The sequence below is a fragment of the Vidua macroura genome, chromosome 29 (genome assembly GCF_024509145.1).
Source record: "Vidua macroura isolate BioBank_ID:100142 chromosome 29, ASM2450914v1, whole genome shotgun sequence".
In the NCBI taxonomy this organism is placed as follows: Eukaryota; Metazoa; Chordata; class Aves; order Passeriformes; family Viduidae; genus Vidua; species Vidua macroura.
In genome coordinates, this window is record NC_071599.1 from 299,443 (window position 1) to 320,288 (window position 20,846).

The following is a 20,846-nucleotide window of genomic DNA, read 5'->3' on the forward strand; positions in this document are numbered from 1 at the left end:
AGACAACTTGGTGTCATCACGGTTCCACGAGGCCCCAGAGTGTCCCAATGGTCTCCATGATTCCATGAGGCCTCCCAGTGTCACAATGTCCCTTTGGTTCCATGGGACCCCTTGGTGTCACAAAGTCCCTTGGATCCCTGGGCCCCGAAGTGTCACAATGGTGCCGTGGTCCTCCATGGCCCTGCAGTGTCACAGTGGATCCTTGGTTCCATGAGGTCTGGCAGTGCAGCAATGCTCTCCTTGGTCCCACAGTGTCACAATGGCCTCTTGGTCCCAAGGGCCACCATGGTGTCAAACATGTTTCCTTCACTCCAGGAGTCCTTGAGGAGCAGCACTGGCCCCTTGGTTCCATGGGGCCCTGCAGTGTCACAATGGCCCCATCATGACACGAGCTCCTGCTCTGTCACAGAGCTCTGCAGGGTTCCACAAGGCCCTGCAGGGTCACAGTGGCCTCTTGGTTCCATGAGCCCTCAGAGTGCCACAAGGAATTCCTTAGTGCTGCAGTGTCACAATGGAGCCCTGGTGACACAAGATCCTGCAGTGTCACCAGGGACCCTTGGTTCCATGGGGCACCACAGTGTCGCAATTGTTCCCTCAGTTCCCAGAGTCCTTGCAATGGAGCAATGGCCCCTTGATTCCATTGTCCCCAGGCTCTCCCAAGGGTCTCCTTGGTCCCACATTGGCACAATGGCCTCTTGGTTCCACAGGGCCCTGCAGTGTCACAGTGGCCCCTGTGGTTCCACCAGGACACAGACTGTCACAATGCACTCCTTGCTTCCATTCAGCCCCACAGTGTCACAGTGACCCCGTGGCTCTGTGGTGCCATGTCGTACACAGTGTCCCCATGGTGCTCTTTGTTCCACCAGGCCCTGCAGTGTCACAATGGCCCCTTGCTTGCCCAGGGCCCTGCAGTGTCACAATCATCAGAGAATCAACCAGGCTGGAATAGACCTTGGAGAGCATCAAGTCCAACCTGGGACCCAACACCAGGTTGGGTCACCCAGACCATGGCACTGAGTGCCACATCCAGTCTTTCCTGAAACACTTCCAGGAATGGTGACTCACCCACCTCCCTGGGCAGCCCATTCCAATGCCCAATCACCCTTTGTGTGAAGAATATTTCCTGATGTCCAGCCTAAACATCCCCTGGTACAGCTGAAGTCTGTCTCCTCTTGTCCTGTCATTGTTCCCTGGGAAAAGAGCCCGACCCCCACCTGGCTGAAGTCTCCTGTCAGGGAGTTGTAGACAGTGATGAGGTCTCCTCTGAGCCTCCTCTTCAACAGGATAAACAACCCCAGCTCCCTCAGCCACTCCTCACAAGACTTGTGCTCCACACCCATCACCAGCCTTGCTGCCCTTCTCTGGACATGCTCCAGCCCCTCCATGTCCTTCCTAATTTGGAGACCCAGAACTGGACACAGCAGTCGAGGTGCTGCCCAACCAGTGCTGGGCACAGGGGAAGAATCACTGCCCTGCTCCTGCTGGCCACACCATTCCTGATCCATAGGAGTTCCAGGGCTTGGATGAGGGAAATGGTGGGGAGGGGGTGGGGACAAAGTGTTTTAATTGTCAGCCATTAAGGGTCTTGATTTTCATACCTGTTCAAACTGCATTAGAAGGTGCTGTGGACCAATATCAATTGGACATTGCTGATATCAAACTATAAACAGGAAAAGAAAACTTAACAGGACAAAACTGTTCTCTCTGCACTGGTTTCAATATAGTATATTCACTTTGAATACACTTCTGTAATCTGTCTAATTAACCACAGAAGAATTGAGGACTAGAATTATTCCCAGGGGTTTTTCTTGTTTGGATGTTTTGAACAAATGTTTATGAATCTTTTTCACGTAATTCCTGAACTGAAGAGCTCAAGAAAGAAGAGGCCTCTGGAGTAGTAAAATTCATCAGCAACCTCCAGGTGGCTGAGGATCCATCCCCGTCAGAGCAGCAATGACCAGAAATGGGCACAGCTTTGTGGCTGCCCCAGCTCTGGGATGGGCCCTGGGCCTGGAGCAGGAGCAGCTCTGGAAGGCCCCAAGGATGGGGCTCTTGTGTTGGCCTGGGCAGATGGGATGGCAGCAGGGGCTGCAGAGCTCTCAGCACCTGAGCCAGAGGGGAGCAGGGCAGCCAGGGAGCCTCCTTGTGCCTTGGCCAAGCCCCTTCCCCCACGGTGGGGCTGAGTCCTGGCTGAGCTGCAGCTGCTGCTGTGCCCTTGGCAGGGGCTGAGGCCGTGGGGCCAGTGGCCAGAGCAGCCTGGCCTGAGCAGAGCTGTGGGGCCAGAGCCAGCTGGGCTGTGCTGGGGAGAGGCCCTTGGTGCTGCACAGAGCTCAGGGCATCTGGCAGAGCTTGCAGGGAGCTGGGCCCAGCTCAGAGAGCCTGGCACAGAAACCATCAGTGTCCATCTCAGCCTGGCTGAGCGTGCAGGGGCAGGACTCAGCCCAGGCCTTGTGGGGCAGGGCCAGTGCCTGTGCAAGGCATTGAAAACAGGCAAGTATCCAAGAGAGGAGGCTGCTCTGTGCCCTTGGCGGCATGGACAGAGTAGGGAGGGGGCCCAGGACATTTGTCAGCGCCAGCCTCTGTCCCCAGCCCTTGGCAGCTCTGGCTGCTGAGCCCAGCTTTGCCCTGGGCTGAGTTTGGCTGTGGCCCAGCTCCATCCTCCTGCGGGGCTCAGGGCCTGTTCCCGGCCATGGCCAGCCCTGGCCAGCCTCTCTGCTGGCCCAGAGGCCGGCAGAGACCACAGGCCCAGAGGTGCCACGGGCTCGGCAGGAGCTGGCAGAGGCTGCCCAGCAGGGAGGCCATGGGGCACAGAGCCCCAAGGCTGCCGTGGGCACCACGGCACAGGGGCCGTTCCCAGCCACAATGCTCCTGTCCTGGGCTGGGCCTGCACAGGGGCTGTGGCACCATGGCTGGGCCAGCACAGGGCCACCAAGGGGCCACACAGCCACTGTCGGGGCTGGCAGCAAGGCCGGGCACAGACAAGGAATTGCTGAGCATGGCCTGTGCTGGCCAGGGCTGACTGTGCCAAAGGCAGAGCTCAGCTGCCCTTGGTGGCTGCAGGAACAGTCAGGAGCCCAAAGAGCCTCCATGGCTGTGCTGGAGACCAAGGCTGGAGCAGGGAAATGCAGGGCTGCTGCGCCATGGGGAGGGCATTGAATTCCAGCACACACCTCAGCTCTTTGATGATCCTGGCACCATGCTGGGCCCCGTTTCAGCCTGGAGCAGAGCAGCTGTTGATGGGACAGGAGCCCTGTGGGGCTGGCAGGGACCTGCAGCTTGCAAGGTGCTCTGCTCTCCCTCAGCTCCCCTCTGGGAGACCCAATCCCAGCTCGGCACCTCAGGGCACAAGTGGCACTGCCTGTTCATGGTGACACACCTGATGTCTGCCTGGAAAGGGGCAAAAGTTTAACACATGTACATTTCACAATATGCAAGCACATTTTTATTATCTGGGTCACTTGAGTACTTTTAAGAAATGGCAATGTTTTCCTACCAGGAACAGGAATTTCCTGGAAGTATACTGATGGCAGGAGAAAAAATACTGATCTTGCCTTCTACTTGCATCACCAATATTCCCATTATTATTTCATCTCCCTCTTCCTTTAGGTGTTTCCAGCTGTCTCTGTTGAAATGGCCATGTCTAAGGACATCTCCTCACTAGACCAGCTGGATCTATGTACTTACTGTTGCTCCCAAATTTCCTCATCTAGGTGCTCTCTGGCCATTAAATTGCCTCTCAACTGACTGGTTTCATGCTTTGAGCTTCAGGGAGTTGTCCAATCTTTCTGAAGTTCAAATAAATATCACATTAGGCAACATCCTCATTGTGTTTATATCTATCACAAAATTACCTTTTCTTAAGTCTTTGTCTAAAACTGTCCCTGTACAAAAGTCCCTTGGGGATGGGGGACATGTCAGATGCTGCTGGGATATCACAGAGAGCTGAGGGAAGAGCTGTGATGGTTATTAAACTGTTCCAATGTTCAACTTGTGTTTGTTTGCAAGAAATCTTTCTGTGCCTCTGAGTGTCACCAGGCCCTGAGCCCGAAGGACACAAAACTGATGAGTTGTGGTTCCCACTGCAGGGGCACTTGGACCCTGGCTCTGCACAGGAGAGCTCTTCATCCACTTCCTCTCTTTTCCTCCCTCTGGCCATGGAGGGAGCTCCTGACTTCAGCCTGTGACTCGTGTGTGCAAAGAGCAAATCTGGGCAGAATCGGGGCAGGGAGGGTTTGGGGGGACCTTGGGATCTGTGCTGGGCACAGAAGGTGTTTTCCATTGCTCTGAGACTGTCTGCTGTGCAAAGTGGATTTAATAGCCAGCAGAGGAATGGCTTTACATTTGGTGGAGCTGTGCCTTCCCTTGGCTTTGTTGGCTGACAAGAAATGAACATCCCTCTGTGTCTGGGGCAGCTCCTTCTCCAAGGAAAGCAGGTGGGAGGTGGAGCCAAGGAGCTGAAAGCTGCAGGTGCAGCCTGGGCTGGAGGGAGCTCAGATTTGCACAAAGCTGCTCTGAGTGCCAGGGTGTGGATGGGGGAAATGGTGGGGTGGGGGTAGGGACAGAGGGACAGATTGATTGTCAGCCATAAAAGGTCTTGATTTTCATATCTATTCAAACTGCATGAGGAGGTACTTGGATTCAATGTCAATTGGAGATTGCACTTATCAATTTATTAGGAGTAAAAAAAAAAAACTAAACAGGACCTAAAAAATATTTTCTCACTGTCTTTGTAAAAATAATACATTCACTTTCTTATACAGTTCCGAAATCTGCCTAATTAACCACAAAATATTTGAAAATGTAAATTATTCCCAGAGGCTTGGCTTGTTAAGGTGTTCTCAGTGTTAATGAGCCCTGGGGCACGGAATTCCTGAACTGAAGAGCTGAAGGCTGAAGAAGGCTCTGGAGCAGTAAAATTCAGCAGCAGTCTCCAAGTTACTGAGGATGTCATCAGCCCCCACTGAGGCCATCCCTGCCCAGAGACCATGGGGGAATGGGCAGACAAGGAGAACGTCCCTGGGGCTGGGGCAGCAGAACTCAGAGGCACCAGCGGCTCCAGCTGGGAAATGGAGTGTGGGATGGGGCTGTGAAAGCCCTGCCTGGGCTGTGCCAAGCAGGACACACAAGCCCTGACCCCCATCCCCCAGACAATTCTCTCAAGGAGACATTTAAAAGGAATTACAATTGTTTGTGTGCTCTGAGTTGGATGCACTGGAGAAATACCAATAAGAGATTCTCAGGAGCTCAAAACAGCCTTTATTGGGAACTTTAGAAAATCATGGAAACTTAGGGAAAATTTAATATGGCATTCAATGAAGAAAAAGCACTTCTCAAAGCATTAACAGGCCCATTTGACTTCACAAATTCTAAGCCTGTTCAATTTTAAGTTAATCAACATTTGCAAGTGCATGGAAGTAGAAGACAGAAAGAAAGGCAAAAAAAATTTAGAGAAGCACACACAGAGCTACCAACACCAATTCCAGTGGTGTTCAGATAGAAATTCCAAGAGGAGGTAGGGTCAAGATGTGTGCTTGCCTTGTGGTCAGCCATAAATACCCCTTGGCCTTCCTGGGCCCTTCCCCCAGGTGGGACTTGGGGTCATTTGGTCACTCAGGAGCTGGTCTGGGGGCTCCAGAGGTGGCTGTGGATCATTGCCTGTGGTGTGCCAGGGACTGGCAGACACTGCTGGGCTGGGATAGGGGCTCTGGGGGGATGGGGTTCCAGGGCAGGGCAGGGCTGGGGTTCCAGGGCAGGGCAAGTCTGGACCTGCCCCTTCCTCTCCTACACATGAAATATTTTGGGGCAACAATCTCCTTCACTCTCTCACAATAGGTAATGTTGGAGGTAAAATCCCAATTCTGGCCATGGGCAACTGGTCTAGAAGGACGAAGGAAAGCCCCATTACTCAGTTCATTTCTGGTTTGATGTTGCTTTGTTCTTTTCTCTCTCCGACTTCCTTGTTTTCGCCTGGCTACTCTTTCCCGGGGCGCTGGCCAGGCGCTTCCGGGAGCAGCTGGAGAGAAGCAACAAACACCTTTGTGGGTTCATTTGATACGGACAGAGCTGTTTAGAGAGCACAATCAAGACCGGGATAAAGAGACTCAAGAGCTTGGACACTTGTTCTGCAGTCCAAAGTAGGTTGTATTTGCTCGAACGCCGCACATACAAGTGACAATGATCAGGGGTTGAGTTACAGGTTATATAGGGGAAAATAAGAGCTAAGGTGAAACCAATAGAACAATGCCCAGTGTGAATACATTATAGGTAAAATCCAATGGGAATAACTCCAGGGGGAAGGATGAATACACGTAAAAATACAGAATAGAAACTCCAGCTTTAGGTTTAGGAGACAGAAACTCCCATTTCCAATTCACAAAGCCTTTTTGCTCCATTTGCGTAGCTGTACACTACAACAGTTTGATTGCCTGAATTTTGTTTGGTTTTGTTGTTGCTTTGTTTCCTTGGTGTGCCTGAAGTGTCCACTCAGGAGCAGAGTGACTCTTGCCAAAGAAATTTGTGGTGCTGTCACTTAATATTAAATCTGGTTTTTGCTGCTCCCTTGCTGGGGTTTTTTTCAGCACTCTCAAGCCCTCATTCTGAACAGGGTGAAGGAGCCCTGGCCCAGGCTCTGGCCCTGGAGGACATGGGGACACTGCCGGGGGGTCCCTGTCCCCCTGTCCCACCCCCCACAGCCCCAACCCCCATCCCCGTGTCAGGCTCTGGGGTCAATCTCATGGAACATCCTCTGGGGGAGGCTGCAGCACCGGGGGCGGGGAGAGCTGGGGGGACAGGGGACCCCGCTGTGCACGAGCAGCGTTGGACTTCTCTGGGGGGAGCTGTGAGGGGGGGCTGGGGCAGAGTGACCTCCCCAGTGACCTCCACAGTGTGGCAAGCATATTTCTCTCTCTCTCAGGATTTTTTATTGAGGTGCACAGAGAGAAATGAAAGAGAAAACAATTTCTATTTCTGCTCCTTGTTTTTATCTTGTGGAATGTGCTTGGAGAATTGTTTACCCAGAGTGAGCACTTGGTTGGATCATGGTGGATTGTTTGGGCCTGATGGCCAATCGGATCCACCTGTGTCTGGACTTTGGCGAACAGGGTCATGAGTCGTGAGTTAGTTAGATATGATAGTTAGAGAAAGTAGCATGTAGTATTTAGTATCCTCTTTTATATAGCATATTAATGTATTATAACATCATTATAATAAAGAAATCATTCAGCCTTCTGAAATGGAGTTAGACATCATCATTCTTCCCATTGGGTTCACCGACATCTACAACACCACAGCCTCTGGGATGTCACACAGCCACCTGTGATGTCACACAGCCCCTGTGATATCACACAGCCATCTCTGTGATGTCACAGAGCCAGGTCTATGATGCCGCCCCGTGATGCCATGCAGCAGTGCTGTAATGTCACAGAAGTCTGTGATGTCACAAAGTTACCCTGTGAAGTCAGAGTCTGTTTTGTGATGTCACAGCCCGCTCTATGATGTCACACAGGCACCTGGTGATGTCACAACCCACTCTCTCATGCCACAGAGCCACTCTTTATGATGGCAGAGTCTGCTCTATGGCCTCACACCCTACTCTGTGACATCACAACCCCCTCAGTGATGTCACAAAACCCTCAAGAACTCATTTACATTGAAACACTGAAGTTTCTTTTACTTTGAAGAGATCCCTGTCAGGGACACAACTGAGCAAGTGTCCCCAGGTTTCAGTTAGAGCAGAACCCTGGAGGCAGTGATGACAGGTGGGGACAAGCAAGGGAAAGGTGTCTCTGGTGCTAAGCAAACCTGGATGTGTTTCAGGAATGCAAAGGGCCAAGGCTGAGCCCCAGCTCCTGGAAAGGCAGATCCTGTCCCTCCCTCATTGCTCAGGGCTCTTCCTGGGATGGGCGCTGGGATGTGGGGATGTGCAATGCCAAGGGCAGGACCATGAGGCGGCCCCTGCCAGGCTGCTGAGCAGGGACAAGGAGGCAATGAGGCCCCAGGGCTGCAAGGGTCACTTGTCCCCTCGTGGCCTCAAGCCCAGGGCCAGCAGCCATGGCCAAAGTGCTGCACAGGTTGGCTCTGCCAGAACCTTGCAGCTGCTGCACACGCCTGTGCCCTCTGCAGCCCAGGCTGTCCTACGGTGTCCCTGCCCTGAGCCTCTGTCCCTGCAGGCTGTCCTCATCCCCCGGCTGCCCCACCTCGCTGGCCCCTTCCTTTGCTGACAGCTCTGCCTCCTGCCTGCCTCTGCCTGGCCACACAAAGCCTTGGGCTGCTCCAGGCTCCTTCTGGGGATGTGTTGCACCACAGCCCTGCCCTGGGAGGGAAATTCTTTTCTCTTCTAGTGTCCAGTCTGGACTTCCTCTGCTGCATTTATGGTATAATTTTTTCTCTGGCTCTTTCCCACTATGGAGAAAAGCTCCACCATTTCTGAATCCACCCTTCAAGCCCTGCCAGGCCACTCCTGATCTGTCCTCAGTCTCTTCACAACTGAGCCTAGGCACATCAGCCTCCATACATGTGTTTTGTTCTTGAGGCCTATGAACCCCAGCCTGGGAGATCTCTGGGCCCTCTCCAAGGTGTTTGCAAATGAAAACATTCTGCTCCTATCACCAGAGGCCAAGGCCAGGCAGAACTGTCTGTCCTGGCAGCTTTTGTCTGGGAGCAATCCTAGGATAGATGGAATTTTGGTGGCCAAATTCCAGTTTCTGCCATGGCCCCTGGACAAGAAGGTCCATTCTTTTCTGTAGGAAGGAAGGCACAGAGCCCCAGTGCTTCTGAGGCAGATGAGAGGTGACCACCAGAGGCCAAGGCGGACAGAGCTGGCAGGTTTTTTTCTGGCAGATACCCTTGCATACAGGAATTTTTTTAGGGGAAGTACCAATTTTGTCCATGGGTGTCTGAAAAGAGGGACAGTTCTTTTCCATAGCAAGGAAAGCACGGAGCCCCAGTGGCTCATCAGCAGATGAGAAGCAGTCCTTGACATTCCAAGATCAGCCGGACCTGTCAGGTGGCCCTTGGGAGGTCAAATCAGCCAGACCTGTTCCATGTTCCCCTCATTCCATGGGGCCCCACAGTGTCCCAATGGTCCCTTGCTTCCATGGGGCCCTGAGGTGTCACAATGCCCCCTTGGTGACACGAGGCCCTGAAGGGTCCTAATGGTCTCCATGGTCCTACAAGGCCCCACAGAGTCATAATGGTCTCTTGGTTCCATGAAGCCCCGTGGTGTCACCATGGCCCCAAAGTGTCACAATGGTCTCCATGGTTCTACCAGGTCCTCACAGCATCACCGTGGTCTCCATAGGAAGGGAACAACCGAGCCCCAGTGTTCCAGGAGCAGATGAGCCGCAGCCACCAGAGGCCAAGGGCAGCCAGATCAGATGGTGCTGGCAGATTTTGTCCTTGGATATAGGGAATTTTAGAGGTGGAATCCCAGTTTCGGACCTGGTTGCCTGGAGGTGAAGGACGGTTCTTTTCCATACGAAGGAAAGCACGGAACACTGGTGTTTCAGGGCCAGACGAAAAGCGGCCATCAGAGGCCTAGGCCAGCCAGACCTCTCTGTTCTGATTTTTTTGTCTGAAAGCAACCCTTGGATATAAGGAATTTTGGAGGTGGATTCCCAATTTTGGCCATTTCTGCATTGGTAAGAAGGATGGTTATTTTCCATAGGAAGGAAAGCACAGAGCCCAAGTGTTTCAGGGGCAGAAGAGGAGAGAGGTGGCTCCTGAGAGGCCAAACCAGCCAGACCTGTCTGTCCTGGCAGCTTTCGTCACTGAGAAATCCTTGGATCTAGGGAATTCTGGAGGAGGATTCCCAACTTTGGCCATGGGCATCTGGTTGAGATGGATGGTTTTTCCACGAAGTCCAGGTGTTTTGGAAGAAGATGAGAGGTGGTCAACACAGGCCAAGAGAGTCAGACCTATCTTTCCTGGCACCTTTCATCTGGGGGAAATCCTTGGATATTTGGAATTTTGAAGGTGGAATCTCAGTTTTGGCCATGGGCACCTGGGCAGGAAGAAGAGTTCTTTTCATCAGAAAGGAAAGCACAAAGCCCCAGTGTTTCAAAGGCAGATAAGAATCAGCTCTTTGGAAACCAAGGCCAGCCAGACTTGTCTCTCCTGGAAGCTTTCATCTGGGAGAAATCCTTGGACATAGGGAATTCTGGAGGCGGATTCCCAACTTTGGCCACGGGTGCCTGGATATGAAAGATGTTTTTTTCCCATAAGAAACAAAAGCACAAGGTCCCAGTGTTTCAAAGGCAGATGAGAAGTGGCCCCCGGGTGGCCAAGCCTGCCAGATCTGTCTGTCCTGGCAGATTTCATCTGGGAACAATCTTTGCATAGAAGCAAAATAAGAGGAGGAATCCAAATTTTGGCCATGGGCACCTGGAGGAGAAGGACACTTCTTTCCACAGGAAAGAGAACACAGAGCCCCAGTGCTCCAGGGGCTGACAAGCAGCAGCCCTTGACATGCCAAGGTCAGCTGGACCTGTCAGGTGGCCCAGCCAGCCAGGCCTTGATGCCTTGAGAGGCCACCTAGAGCAGAGGCTGGACAGTGTCACAGGAATAAAGGAGGGATTTATTAAAAAGGCCTTCAAAGGATACACCTTGGGCAGTACAAGGGCCTGGCTGAGGGTACACCCAGGATGGATGACAGGTCACACATTTGCACACTTTTATAAGTTTTGGTTCATTTCCATATTGGGGTTAATGGTCCAATTACACCTTCAGGTTATGCAGTCCCACCCTCCCAGTCTGCTCTCCTCAATTTGCTGTTGTTTTCGCTTTCTGGGCCTGAAGCTGCAGCGGTGTCCTTGGTTCTTGGGCTGTAAAAGGATTGTTTTGTCTGACTACACTGTGAAGAGAACTTGCTGACACTCTGTATGAAGTTCAGAGTTACAGACTGATGCAGTACAGAATCTGGAAAATAAGAAAACTAATACTTAAGGCACCAGCCTGTCGCATGTTTCCTTAGTTCCATGGCGACCCACAGTGTCACAATGGCTCCTCCGTGACACTCTGGGCTGCACAGTGTCACCCTGGGCCCTTGGTTCCATGGGAGTTTCACAATGATCTCCTCTGGTCCCACGAGGTCCCCAGAGTGTCACAACTGACCCATAGTTCCATGAGGTTCCCCAGTGTCACCAGGGTGTCCTTGGACCTGCATTGTCACACTGACCCATGGTTCCTTGAGGTTCCCCAGTGTCACTGTCATTGCTGTCAGATGCTGGATGAGATCAATGTCCCGAGACACCTTGGGTTGAGCTGTCAATCAGTCACACAGCTGGGACAGCGCTAACCCAGCTCTGAATGCCCAGCTGGGGGGAGGCCCATGAAAGCCCAGGGGCTTAAAACCAAGGAGCACAAGGTCAGCCCCTGGTATGGACTCTGCCTTCTCCTGGGGTTTGTGTCTCACCCACACTGGAACCTCAGGAGCTGGGAGCCACATGTTTGTCTTTCTATGGAGCTTCTGTCTTTCTGTCTTTCTCTCTCTTTCTTCTCCTTCTAATGCTCTTTCTATGGAACATTTTTGGATACCTGAACAACTGAAGTCTTTAAGGCTTTCCAGGCTAAATGGGCTGAGTGAATGAAGCTACTGCTATGACAAGTGTTTTACGTTGGATTGGATGTTGTATTAAATGCTTTTCCAAAGTTTCTTGTTTTGTTGTGCTTTGCCAGTACAATTTTGGGGGGTCCCGAATGGGCACTGAGGGGCACTTGGGGATCCTGGAGGGTCTGGGGGACACTTACGGCACAGATGGGGGCAGATACCGGGGGTTCTGTGGGGCGCAGGGCATGACGGGTGTTGTAGTCCTGGCCCCAATGGGGCTCTATTGGGCCGTAGAGCATGATGGGAGTTGTAGGCAAAAGAAAAGACAGCACTGACTCTAGGCACCGCCCCCAAAGCCACAATCCCTGGTGCTGATTGGTTGAGGGCCATGATGGGCGGGAGCCTCAGCAAATGGGAGGCAGCAGAGGCGGGAACAGCCCATTCAACCCCTACAGTCCCTCCCAGCACAGCCCAGTTCATCCCCAGTACAACCCAGTACAACCCCAGTGCCCCTCCAATCCCTCCCAGTACAGCCCAGTCCCTCCCAGTACACCTGAGTTCATTCCCAGGCCCTTCCAGTTCCCCCCAGTGTTATCCATAGTCCGCTCCAGTGTCCCCCTGCCTTCCCCACAGCATTCCTGCCCATTGCAGGGCAGGGGCGCAGACGGAATGTCCTGTCGCCCAAACCTCCTGCTCCTGCCACACAGTGCCCAACGTTCTCCCCCTCCTCCTCCTCCTCTCCCAGCACGGCACAAATTCCAGCTCGGAGGAGGCTTCCTCAGAGAGGGCTCCAGCTCCTGCTCCAGCCTGAGTGTCCCTGCAGAGGAACAGGACATCTTTCAGGCACTTCCACAAGCTCAGGCTTCCCATTCCATGGGGAATCTGGGATGGAAATGGCCTTTTTCAAAAAGACAAATGCAGAAGAGATGGATTAGAAATTATTAGGAAAAAAATGACCCTTCTTCCAGACAAAGTCCACCAAGTCATTGCCTGCATTTCTCCTTTTCAGATTCTTTCAGTCATCTCCTGAGAGGTCTAACTTGTTCTGTTGCTTTCCATGAACTGATTGTACTCTTGATTTATATCAGTGCATGAGATGTGGAAGCATCTAAACTGAACACAGAAACAAACTCCCTCTGTCAGCCCATTTTCATGTTCTACATCACTTTCAAGATGTCCATGGGGAAGTTGCAATGATTATCGCACAGCTCTCCATTTCTGGCTGCAGGCTCTGCAGATTCTTTCTCTGCATTCAGTCAGGCTTGCATTCCCTGACAATTCCTGGTAGCCCGTCGTGTTTTCTTAGGGTAGAACAGTAACAATGAAAACCTCACCAATGGCACAACTGCCCAGCCCACAAGGAAAAGAAAGAACAAGCTGTCAAGTATTTCAAATATTTCTGCTTTGCTGCAAGAGTTGAGCTGCACGCAAGGTGTGGAAAGCCAAGAGAAGCTGCAGCTGGTGGCACATCTTGTGACAGAAGCTGCACCTTGTTCTCCAGGAAAGGTTCTTGGAAAGAGCAAACAGGACTGTGGAGAAGATTCTGGGAAAACTGAAACAGCTTTTAAGAAATGAAATTAAAATGGAAAGAAACAATCCAAGATGTGTTTCTCTGTTTATTTTTATGCTCTCTTTTTCCATCTTGCACTACTTCTCCATCCCATTAATCCAAATGGATCTCACTTCTAAGATCCATGACTTGGCAAGTTTTAGACACTGGAAAATAACATGAGCTACACACTGTTTGCCTTCCTGTATTTTTTTGTTTGTTTGTTTGTTTGTTTTTTGGAAATCATTGCTGGAGAGGTAAGTGCAGTGCTTGGGTCAGGTACAAATTCTGCATTCAGGGAATGCGCTCCCATAGTGTTTGACCTTCAGCAGGGACAATGCACAGCAGCGACCAAGGGGATTCCTGTGCCCCTGTGCAGGAGTCCAGACTCTGGCTCTGGGCTGAACATGGCAAAGTTCCCGTGTTTGGACAGGCTCAGGGGCTGCCCCTGGGGAGCACGGGGCTGGGCATGGGGGCGGTGGGCAACGGACAAACGGACACGGGGACAAACGGCCCCGGAGCTTCAGTTGCTTCAGTTGCAGCAGCAGCAGCAGCAGCGAAAGAAGCAGTTTTGTCGAGTCCCTCTTGCATCTCCTCTTCCTCTCCCGCTGTCCTGCAGCCTCTCCCGCTCTCCCTTTCCCGGTGTCCCCTCCTCTCCCAGTCTACCTCTCCCCCTGCCCGGCTGGGCCATGCCCCAGGCCCACCCCGGGCCCCGGGCGGGGCTGCCCCGTCCCCGTACCCGGCCGTCCCGCCGCAGTCTCCCGGGCCCTGCAGAGGACACAGGCGGCACGGCCGCTCCCGCCGCCTCCGCTGCGGCTTCCCCGGCCCGAGCTCCGCCGCTCGGCAGTGCGGCCGCTGGCCCCGAGCCACCGCTGTCCCATTGCCAGGAGCAAACGCCTGGGGATGGCTGGCCCGGGCCGGTCAGAGGGCACTCGGGGGCCGCTCCTGGCCCCGGGCCGAGCGCTGAAAGCCGCGTCCTGCCCCCAGGGAAGGCGCAGCAGGCCCTGCAGGAGTGGTACCGGCTGGGTTCGCTGCTGGGCCACGGCGGCTTCGGAAGTGTCCTCGCGGCCACGCGGCTCTCGGACGGCGCCCCGGTGAGCGGCGGGGCCGGCAGTGGGTGCAGGAGAACGGGGCGGAGGAGGAGGAGGAGGAGGAGGAGGAGGAGAAGGAGGGAGTGAAGGAGAAGGAGGAGGGGGTGGGGCTCGGGGGGACGGGCGGCGAGCTCAGCCTGCTGCTCTCCCTTGCTTGCAGGTGGCCATCAAAAGGGTGCTGCGGGATCGCATCCGGCACTGGGGCGAGCTGGTGAGTGAGCGGGGCCAGCTGCAGAAGCCAGGCCATGCTGGGCGGGGATGAGCCGGGGCCCAGCAGGGTGGGAGCTGCCGGGAGCCCTGCAGGGAGAGCAGGCGTGGGCTGAGCGGGGCATGCAGAGCATCCCAGGCTGGCTGAGGGGTTCCCCAGTCCTGGCACGGCCTCAGCCCCACTGACGGCATCGCGCTCCTCCCGCAGCCCGACGGCACCAGCGCACCCCTGGAGATCGTGCTGCTGGCCAAGGTGTCCTCTGGCTGCACTGGTATCATTCAGCTCCTGGAGTGGCTTGAGCTCCCTGACAGCTTCTTGCTGGTGCTGGAGCATCCGGAGCGGTGCCAGGACCTGTCGGGTTTCCTGGCGGAGCGGAGGTTCCTGCCGGAGGAGGAGGCGCGAGGGCTGTTCTGCCAGGTGCTGGAGGCCGCGCGGCACTGCACCAGCTGCGGGGTCCTGCACAGGGACACCAAGCCCCAGAACATCCTGCTCGACCTGGCCACCGGGCACATGAAACTGATTGACTTTGGCTGTGGCGCTTTCCTCCAAGACACAGCCTACACCCAGTTTGCAGGTGAGCCCTGCCAGGGGATGCTGGATTAATGCTGGAGCCAAGTTGATTTGGGTGGGGGTGTGAGGGGGTCCAGCTCCCAGCCCTGCCGACAGCCCTCAGCACCCACTGTGCCCTGGGCTGGGGCTGGAGCTGGGGCAGCCAGCCCAACAAAAACCCCCATGGGGGTAGCAGAGAGGGGGGTCTCACCCTGTGCCCCGGACGGTTTGGTGTGCAGGCGAGCAAGGGCTTGGACTGCTCTGCTCCTACTGTTTGCCATGGCTTGTTAACAGTTTTAGGGGTCTGTGCAGGCAGGTAGTCGAGTGGGTTTCTCCACCAGTGGATGAGTTTTTCTTTTGTGTGTCATGGTTGGGCCTTCCCAGGGTTTCTGCTGCCCTCTTCCAGCACCAGTGGCTTCTTTTCCAGCCCCGAGTTTGTACACAAGTCCCAGGTGCTGGCGAGAGGGCCACAGTCACACTGTGTGCCACTGGGGCAGCCCCCACATGCCCAGGGATGCTGGGGCCAGGCTCTGGGAGCAGCAGCATCCCCCTGCTGAACTCTGTCTGTGTTCCACAGGAACCCTGTCCTACAGCCCACCAGAGTGGATCCACCACCAACGCTACCACGGCGAGGCAGCGACGATCTGGTCCCTGGGCCTCCTGCTGTACCACCTGGTCATGGGGAAGCACCCGTTCAGGAGGAGCCAGGAGATCATCTGGGGGCAGATCTTGTTCCCACAATGGCTCTCTCAAGGTGGATCCTCATCTCTGGTCACGGGGGCAATATCAGTGCTGGGACACAGCAGCAGCTTGTGAGCATCCCGCTCCGGCAGCTGCTGAGGAGGTGGCACATGTCCTGCTCTCCTGCTCTCCTCCAAACAGAGAATCCATGGAGAAGTTTAGGCCCAGCTCTGGGCACACCCAGCATGGCCTGGACATAGGAATGGGGGGGGGGCAACTTCTCAACTGACTGGTGATTCCTGGTTTCTCTCCCCAGAATGCCAGGATATCATTAAGAGGTGTTTGTCCATGCAGCCCTTGGACAGGCCATCCTTAGAAGAGCTTTTCTGCGATCCTTGGGTGCGGGGTGTTCCTCTGCCCTAGAGGATGGGAGAGTTCCCCGTGCACAGTTGGATCCAGGGGCCTGGCAGGTAACAGCTCCACGCATCTCTTGGCAATCAGTGGCAAAGCCAACCAGACAGGTTTTGTCCTGCCTGTAGCTCTGAGCAGGGGTCAGCAGAAGGAAACAGCTCTTGGGCTGGAGCTGAGCTGGAGACCTGGTGTGGCAAGCACTGGCAGCTACCATCCTTCGGGTTTTGCTTGTTCTGGTTCACTGACAGCTGGAGCCCTGGGAAGAACCCTGAGAGCCTGGTTTGGCCCCAGGGAAGCAGAAGGAGCTCCTGGAGAAGCTGTACCAGGTAGGGCTGCTGCTGGGGCTGGGGCAGCCAGCCCGACACAAACCAACCCCCATGGTGGGACCACAGGTAGGACTTCAGAACCTGTGCAGGGGCTGATTTGCTTTGCCGGCAAGGAAGGGCTTTGGTTGCTCCACTGCCCTTGTTTGCTTTGGGATCACCGTTATTTTGGGGGGCAGTGCAGGGGGGAAGGGAGAAAGCCTGGGCTTCCCTCACCTGTGGGTGGGTTTTTCCCTAGCATGCAGGGGTTGGGCCTTCCTTAAGCCCCTGACAGAGTGTCCAAGACTGAGCACCAAGATGTTTCCTATTACCATCCGAGTAGCAGTTGCATCTGGACAGTTTTCCTTATCTCCTGTTAATAGGCCCATCAATGTCTTGCCACATGACTCAGAGATAACACTCTCCAGGAGCCAGTTCTGTTTACCAGGTGATTAAGGACACACCTTGTGACTCAGAATAGCATCAGCCCATTGTGAGATGCTCTGCCCAGGGGGAGAAGCTAGGCATTCCCACCTGGATAAATCCAGGGATTTCTAGACAGAAAGGCAGCCTTTCCACAGGTTTCCGAGAAGACACAGCAACCACATCTGCCACTCCAGGAGGACTGCAGCCACTCCAATTTGGACTGCTACCAGCACGCTGGCCAAAGGGGTGTCAGGTTGTATTCTGACTTTGTCAGTGGTCTTCCTTTTGTATCACTGCATGTATTTTTGTCTTTTTTTCCCTTTTCCCAATAAATTGTATTTCTGACTTGGAGTCTCTCACTGGTTTTGCTTTCAAACCAGAACACAAAGATACGATTTTTGACCTTTTTTCTTGTTTCCCCTTTTTGTCTGTAATCTATTTTGAATAATTTGTTTTTTTTCTAGAGGAAGCGTTCTAGGTGGGGTCCAGTCTGGATTGGGAAGTGCTTGGGAGCAGCGGCACCGTGGATGGGCCGTGCCCTTGGAGAAGGCTGAGGACATCGTTTGGGACCAGCTTTTCTTCCAGTGGTGGATGGCGTCAGGTGGGTCCCATCTGCTTGGCATGGTGGGATCAGAGCTTTGGGGAGATGGCAGCGAGCACAGGAGCATCCTGCTCTGGGCAGCTGCTGAGGGCTGGATGTGCCGTGGCTGACTGCAGGCTGGGCACATGTCCTGCCCTCCTGCTCTGCTGCCAAAGGCAGCAGTGATGGGCAGCTCTGGGCACCGCTCTGGGCACGGCCAGCATGGCCTGGGCACCGCGGGCGGCTGGGACAAGGGGACAGGAGCCTTCAGCTGAGGGGCGCTTTCTGGTTTCTCTCCTTGCAGCCGGGCCCTGAGGGTGCTGAGGCTGCTCTGGGCTCTGCCAGGGCTCTGCTGCAGCTCAGCACCGGGCCAGAATCAGCCAAAGAAGAAATGGTGTGACCTGCAGCACAAACTTGCTTGAACATTTCAGCAACAGAGCTCAAGTTTGCAGAGTGTACACCTCCCAGGGAAAACATGCCACCACCCAAAAATTAAACTTGTTCAATAGCTTCTGAAATGAAATCAATCTGGGATGACCCCAAATGACATTTTGCAGCTTGCTCAAGCTGTAGCTCAGCCCTTCTCTGAACTGTTCTCTCCCCCACCTGCCTTTTACTTCCCAATTGCTCCCTCTTTTCCCCCAGTGAGGTTCCCAGCCTATGGCAGTCTCCATCACACTGTTGCCTTCCTTGGTGCCCCTCACCATGAGGAAGGTTGAGCCCCAGGCTTAGGGACTCATCCTGTCACTGGCTGAGGAGGAGCAATGTCTCAGAGGTCCATTGCTGAGTTCCCACTCCCTTTTCCTTGTCCTTCCAGCAGGATGAGCTCTGTGAATCCCCTTGAGCCTCCCCACTCTTCCCAGCCCACGCACCCACCTCAGTTCGGCTGAAGCTGCAGCTTCTTGGTCTCCTCTGGCATCCCAGTCCAGTCCCCTGTGCGGGGAGCCCCAGCCCCAGAGCACAGCACTCAGCAGTGCAGTCTGGGCTGGAGCAGCTGCCCTGCAGCCCCGGCTTGGCTCTTGGTGGCAAGGGAATGCTCCCTGTTTGCAGCTGTCCCTGCAGGATGGCCCCAGGGCAGAGCCCAGCCAGGCTCCCACTGCAGCCCCTGAAGCTTGGGGCAGACAGTGGTCCCACAGCTGAGGTTCACAGGGAGCACCCGCAGCTGTGGCTTGCAGTCAGTGTTGGCAAATGTTGTGTTCTCATCTCCTGCAGCCTGTGGGGAAAGCACCCTGTGCTGCCAGGCCTGTGTGTGCCAGGTCTGTGTGTGCCAGGGGCTCTTGGATGTCTCTCTATCCATGGACAGAAGGCTCTGTGTGTGCCAGGGGCTCTTGGATGTCTCTGTACCCATGGACAGAAGGCCCTGTCTGTGCCAGGATTTCCATAATGTCTCTGTACCCATGGGTATGGAATAGCATGGACAGTGACAGTGTCAGTCACGTTGCTTGCATGCTCCTTCCTTTGTATACAAGACACATCCATGCACACCCCCATGTATAGATACATAAAAAGGACAGGGAGAGAGAGAGACTTCCCACAGAGCTCTAACTTTGGCATAACTCACCTTTTAGAGCTGAAGGAGCAGCATTTAGAAGCAGAGTTGTGGCTTGACACGGAAGTGAATTTTTCAGAAAGTTCGGGTCAAACCAATCAGTGGTCAGGTTTGGATACTGGCACCTGGAATGACCACTGAAAGTATAGACACACCTCTGAGCACACAAAAAGCAAGAACTCCCAGGGGAACTGTCTCTTTGGTTCCGGTCAGAGTGCAGTGCAGACTCTCCCCTGCCCAGCCACAGGCTGGGTGCGGGAGGGGAAGCCGTGCGGCCTGGTCCAGGTAGGCCAAGGGGGCTGAAGGTCTAGAACCGAGCCAGCTCCTGCGGATGGAACGGTGGAGAGAAGTGGAGATGTCTTTGTTCCCCCCACTAGAGGGAAAGAGACAGAGAGCCGGACTGTCGCCCTGGTTATCAAGAGTTTTCTAAAGCCTTCTGAGTTTACATTCTTGTAGAGAACTTTCTCACACAACTTTCTGTAAATAACCTATTGTTTTGCATTCTTTCATAGAGGCGGAGAAATTTGATGTACAGGTAGTTTGTCCAGTGTCGTTGGAGAGGTGGCACATTCACCCTCCAATCCACTGGCATCTTTTGAGAACTATAAAAGATTGGAGTCAGAAAAAATAAATTAGTCTCTTCATTGTGACCAAGGCTGTGGTGCGTCATTTTTGCTTGTGTCACTTGGTGACACCGGACAGCACCTAGAAATTTGCCGGCAGAAGAGAAGCGGGGGGGAGGTACCCAGCCTTGGGAGTCGGAGTTCTGGGCAGAGATTTCAGCCATCTGGGGAGTCTGAACTTTTAACCCTGTCCTGGAAAATGAAGGCTTTGTAAAATATTACTCCTCCTCGATTTATAGTGGAAGAGAGACAGTCCGGCACCTGAGATGTTAGAAGAACAAATTTTTAGGTGGGAGGAGACGACGGAGTGGCTTGTGGCTGGACTTTTCTTATTAGCCATAGACTGAACCAAATTCTCCTGCAACAGAGACTGCATTTTAGGGGGATGCAGTGGTGAACCAAACAGACCTGCTTCAGCAACTACCAGCACAGGAATGGCAAGAACAGAGAAAAGCTGGGGAGGGAATGGTGATGCCCTCTGTCTTCAGGAAGAAGATGATCTCTGTTCTTGGACCCTCGGCCCCAGGGAAGGAAGAAAATGGGGGGGACTGTGGTCCCAAGATGAAAAGCTGAACTGTTGTTTCTTTTGGTCTGTGGCAAAGCATCCTTAAAGGAGCCCTATGGGCAGTCTGTCCATGCACGGTGGTGAGAGCACTGTGACATGGAAAGGAGAGTGTCACACTGGCAGATTTTCTCTGGGTGGTTGCCATGTATAACATGGAAACACAGAAGGGTGGCAATTGTGTTTTCTGGGGGGCGTCTGTGGTGCAAGAGAGACTCCTCTCTCCCTTGATGGACTGAGTATTGATCATCTGAAGGGTGGCAACTTGATCAGGAATCCCGGGTGATGTCTCACTGTGGTTGTTTTGGAAATTGGGTGGGAAGAGTAGTGTTTTGGAGGGCCTTCATCTTGGGTTTAGTGTGTGTGTCTTGTTCAGTAGTAGTAGTTTTAATACATTTTTTTTTCATTTGTTATTAAGCTTGGGCCTGCTCTGCTCTGTTCCTGATAACATCTCACAGCATTTCTATTGGGAAGGTGTATTTTCATGGGGGCGCTGGCATTGCACCAGTGTCAAACCATGACAGGGGACAATGACAAGGACAGGTGACAATGGGGACAGACACTGCTCCAGCTCTGGGGACACAGGACACACGGACAGGTGACAGTGGGAACAGGAACAGCTCCAGCTCTGGGGACACACAGGGGACAGCCTGAGCCCCTGGGGACACCCACAGACACTCTCAGACCCCCCAGGACTCCCCAGCCCCCCACACCGTCCTTTTTTATCTCCTCGTTCAGTTTTTGATGGAGATGCTGGGCTTGGGCCAGGG

General features: G+C 53.9%; 1 protein-coding gene and 1 long non-coding RNA gene across 4 annotated transcripts in view; one reads left to right on the plus strand and one right to left on the minus strand.

The window, feature by feature from the left end:
• LOC128820605 (uncharacterized) overlaps window positions 1-19,517 on the minus strand; it is a 31,694-nt gene extending 12,177 nt beyond the window's left edge. Inside the window, exons 1-2 of the long non-coding RNA XR_008440921.1 lie at window positions 18,904-19,517; window positions 18,219-18,555 (exon numbers count right to left, since the gene is read on the minus strand). This is a non-coding gene — a long non-coding RNA (uncharacterized LOC128820605). The remainder of the gene's footprint in view (window positions 1-18,218; window positions 18,556-18,903) is intronic.
• LOC128820596 (serine/threonine-protein kinase pim-1-like) lies at window positions 13,543-17,616 on the plus strand. Of its 3 annotated transcripts, none has more exons than XM_054001377.1 (7): window positions 13,543-14,188; window positions 14,346-14,396; window positions 14,601-14,967; window positions 15,520-15,696; window positions 15,940-16,784; window positions 16,918-17,015; window positions 17,227-17,616. In XM_054001377.1, the coding sequence occupies exons 1-5, from the start codon at window positions 13,784-13,786 to the stop codon at window positions 16,044-16,046; spliced, it is 1,107 nt and encodes a 368-aa protein (XP_053857352.1). In that variant the 5' UTR covers window positions 13,543-13,783; the 3' UTR covers window positions 16,047-16,784; window positions 16,918-17,015; window positions 17,227-17,616. The 3 variants fall into 3 exon arrangements, with proteins under 3 accessions (XP_053857352.1, XP_053857353.1, XP_053857351.1); XM_054001378.1 differs by having other exon boundaries at window positions 15,940-16,360; window positions 16,720-16,784; window positions 16,918-17,616; XM_054001376.1 differs by having other exon boundaries at window positions 16,918-17,616.
• Window positions 19,518-20,846: the final 1,329 nt, after the last annotated feature.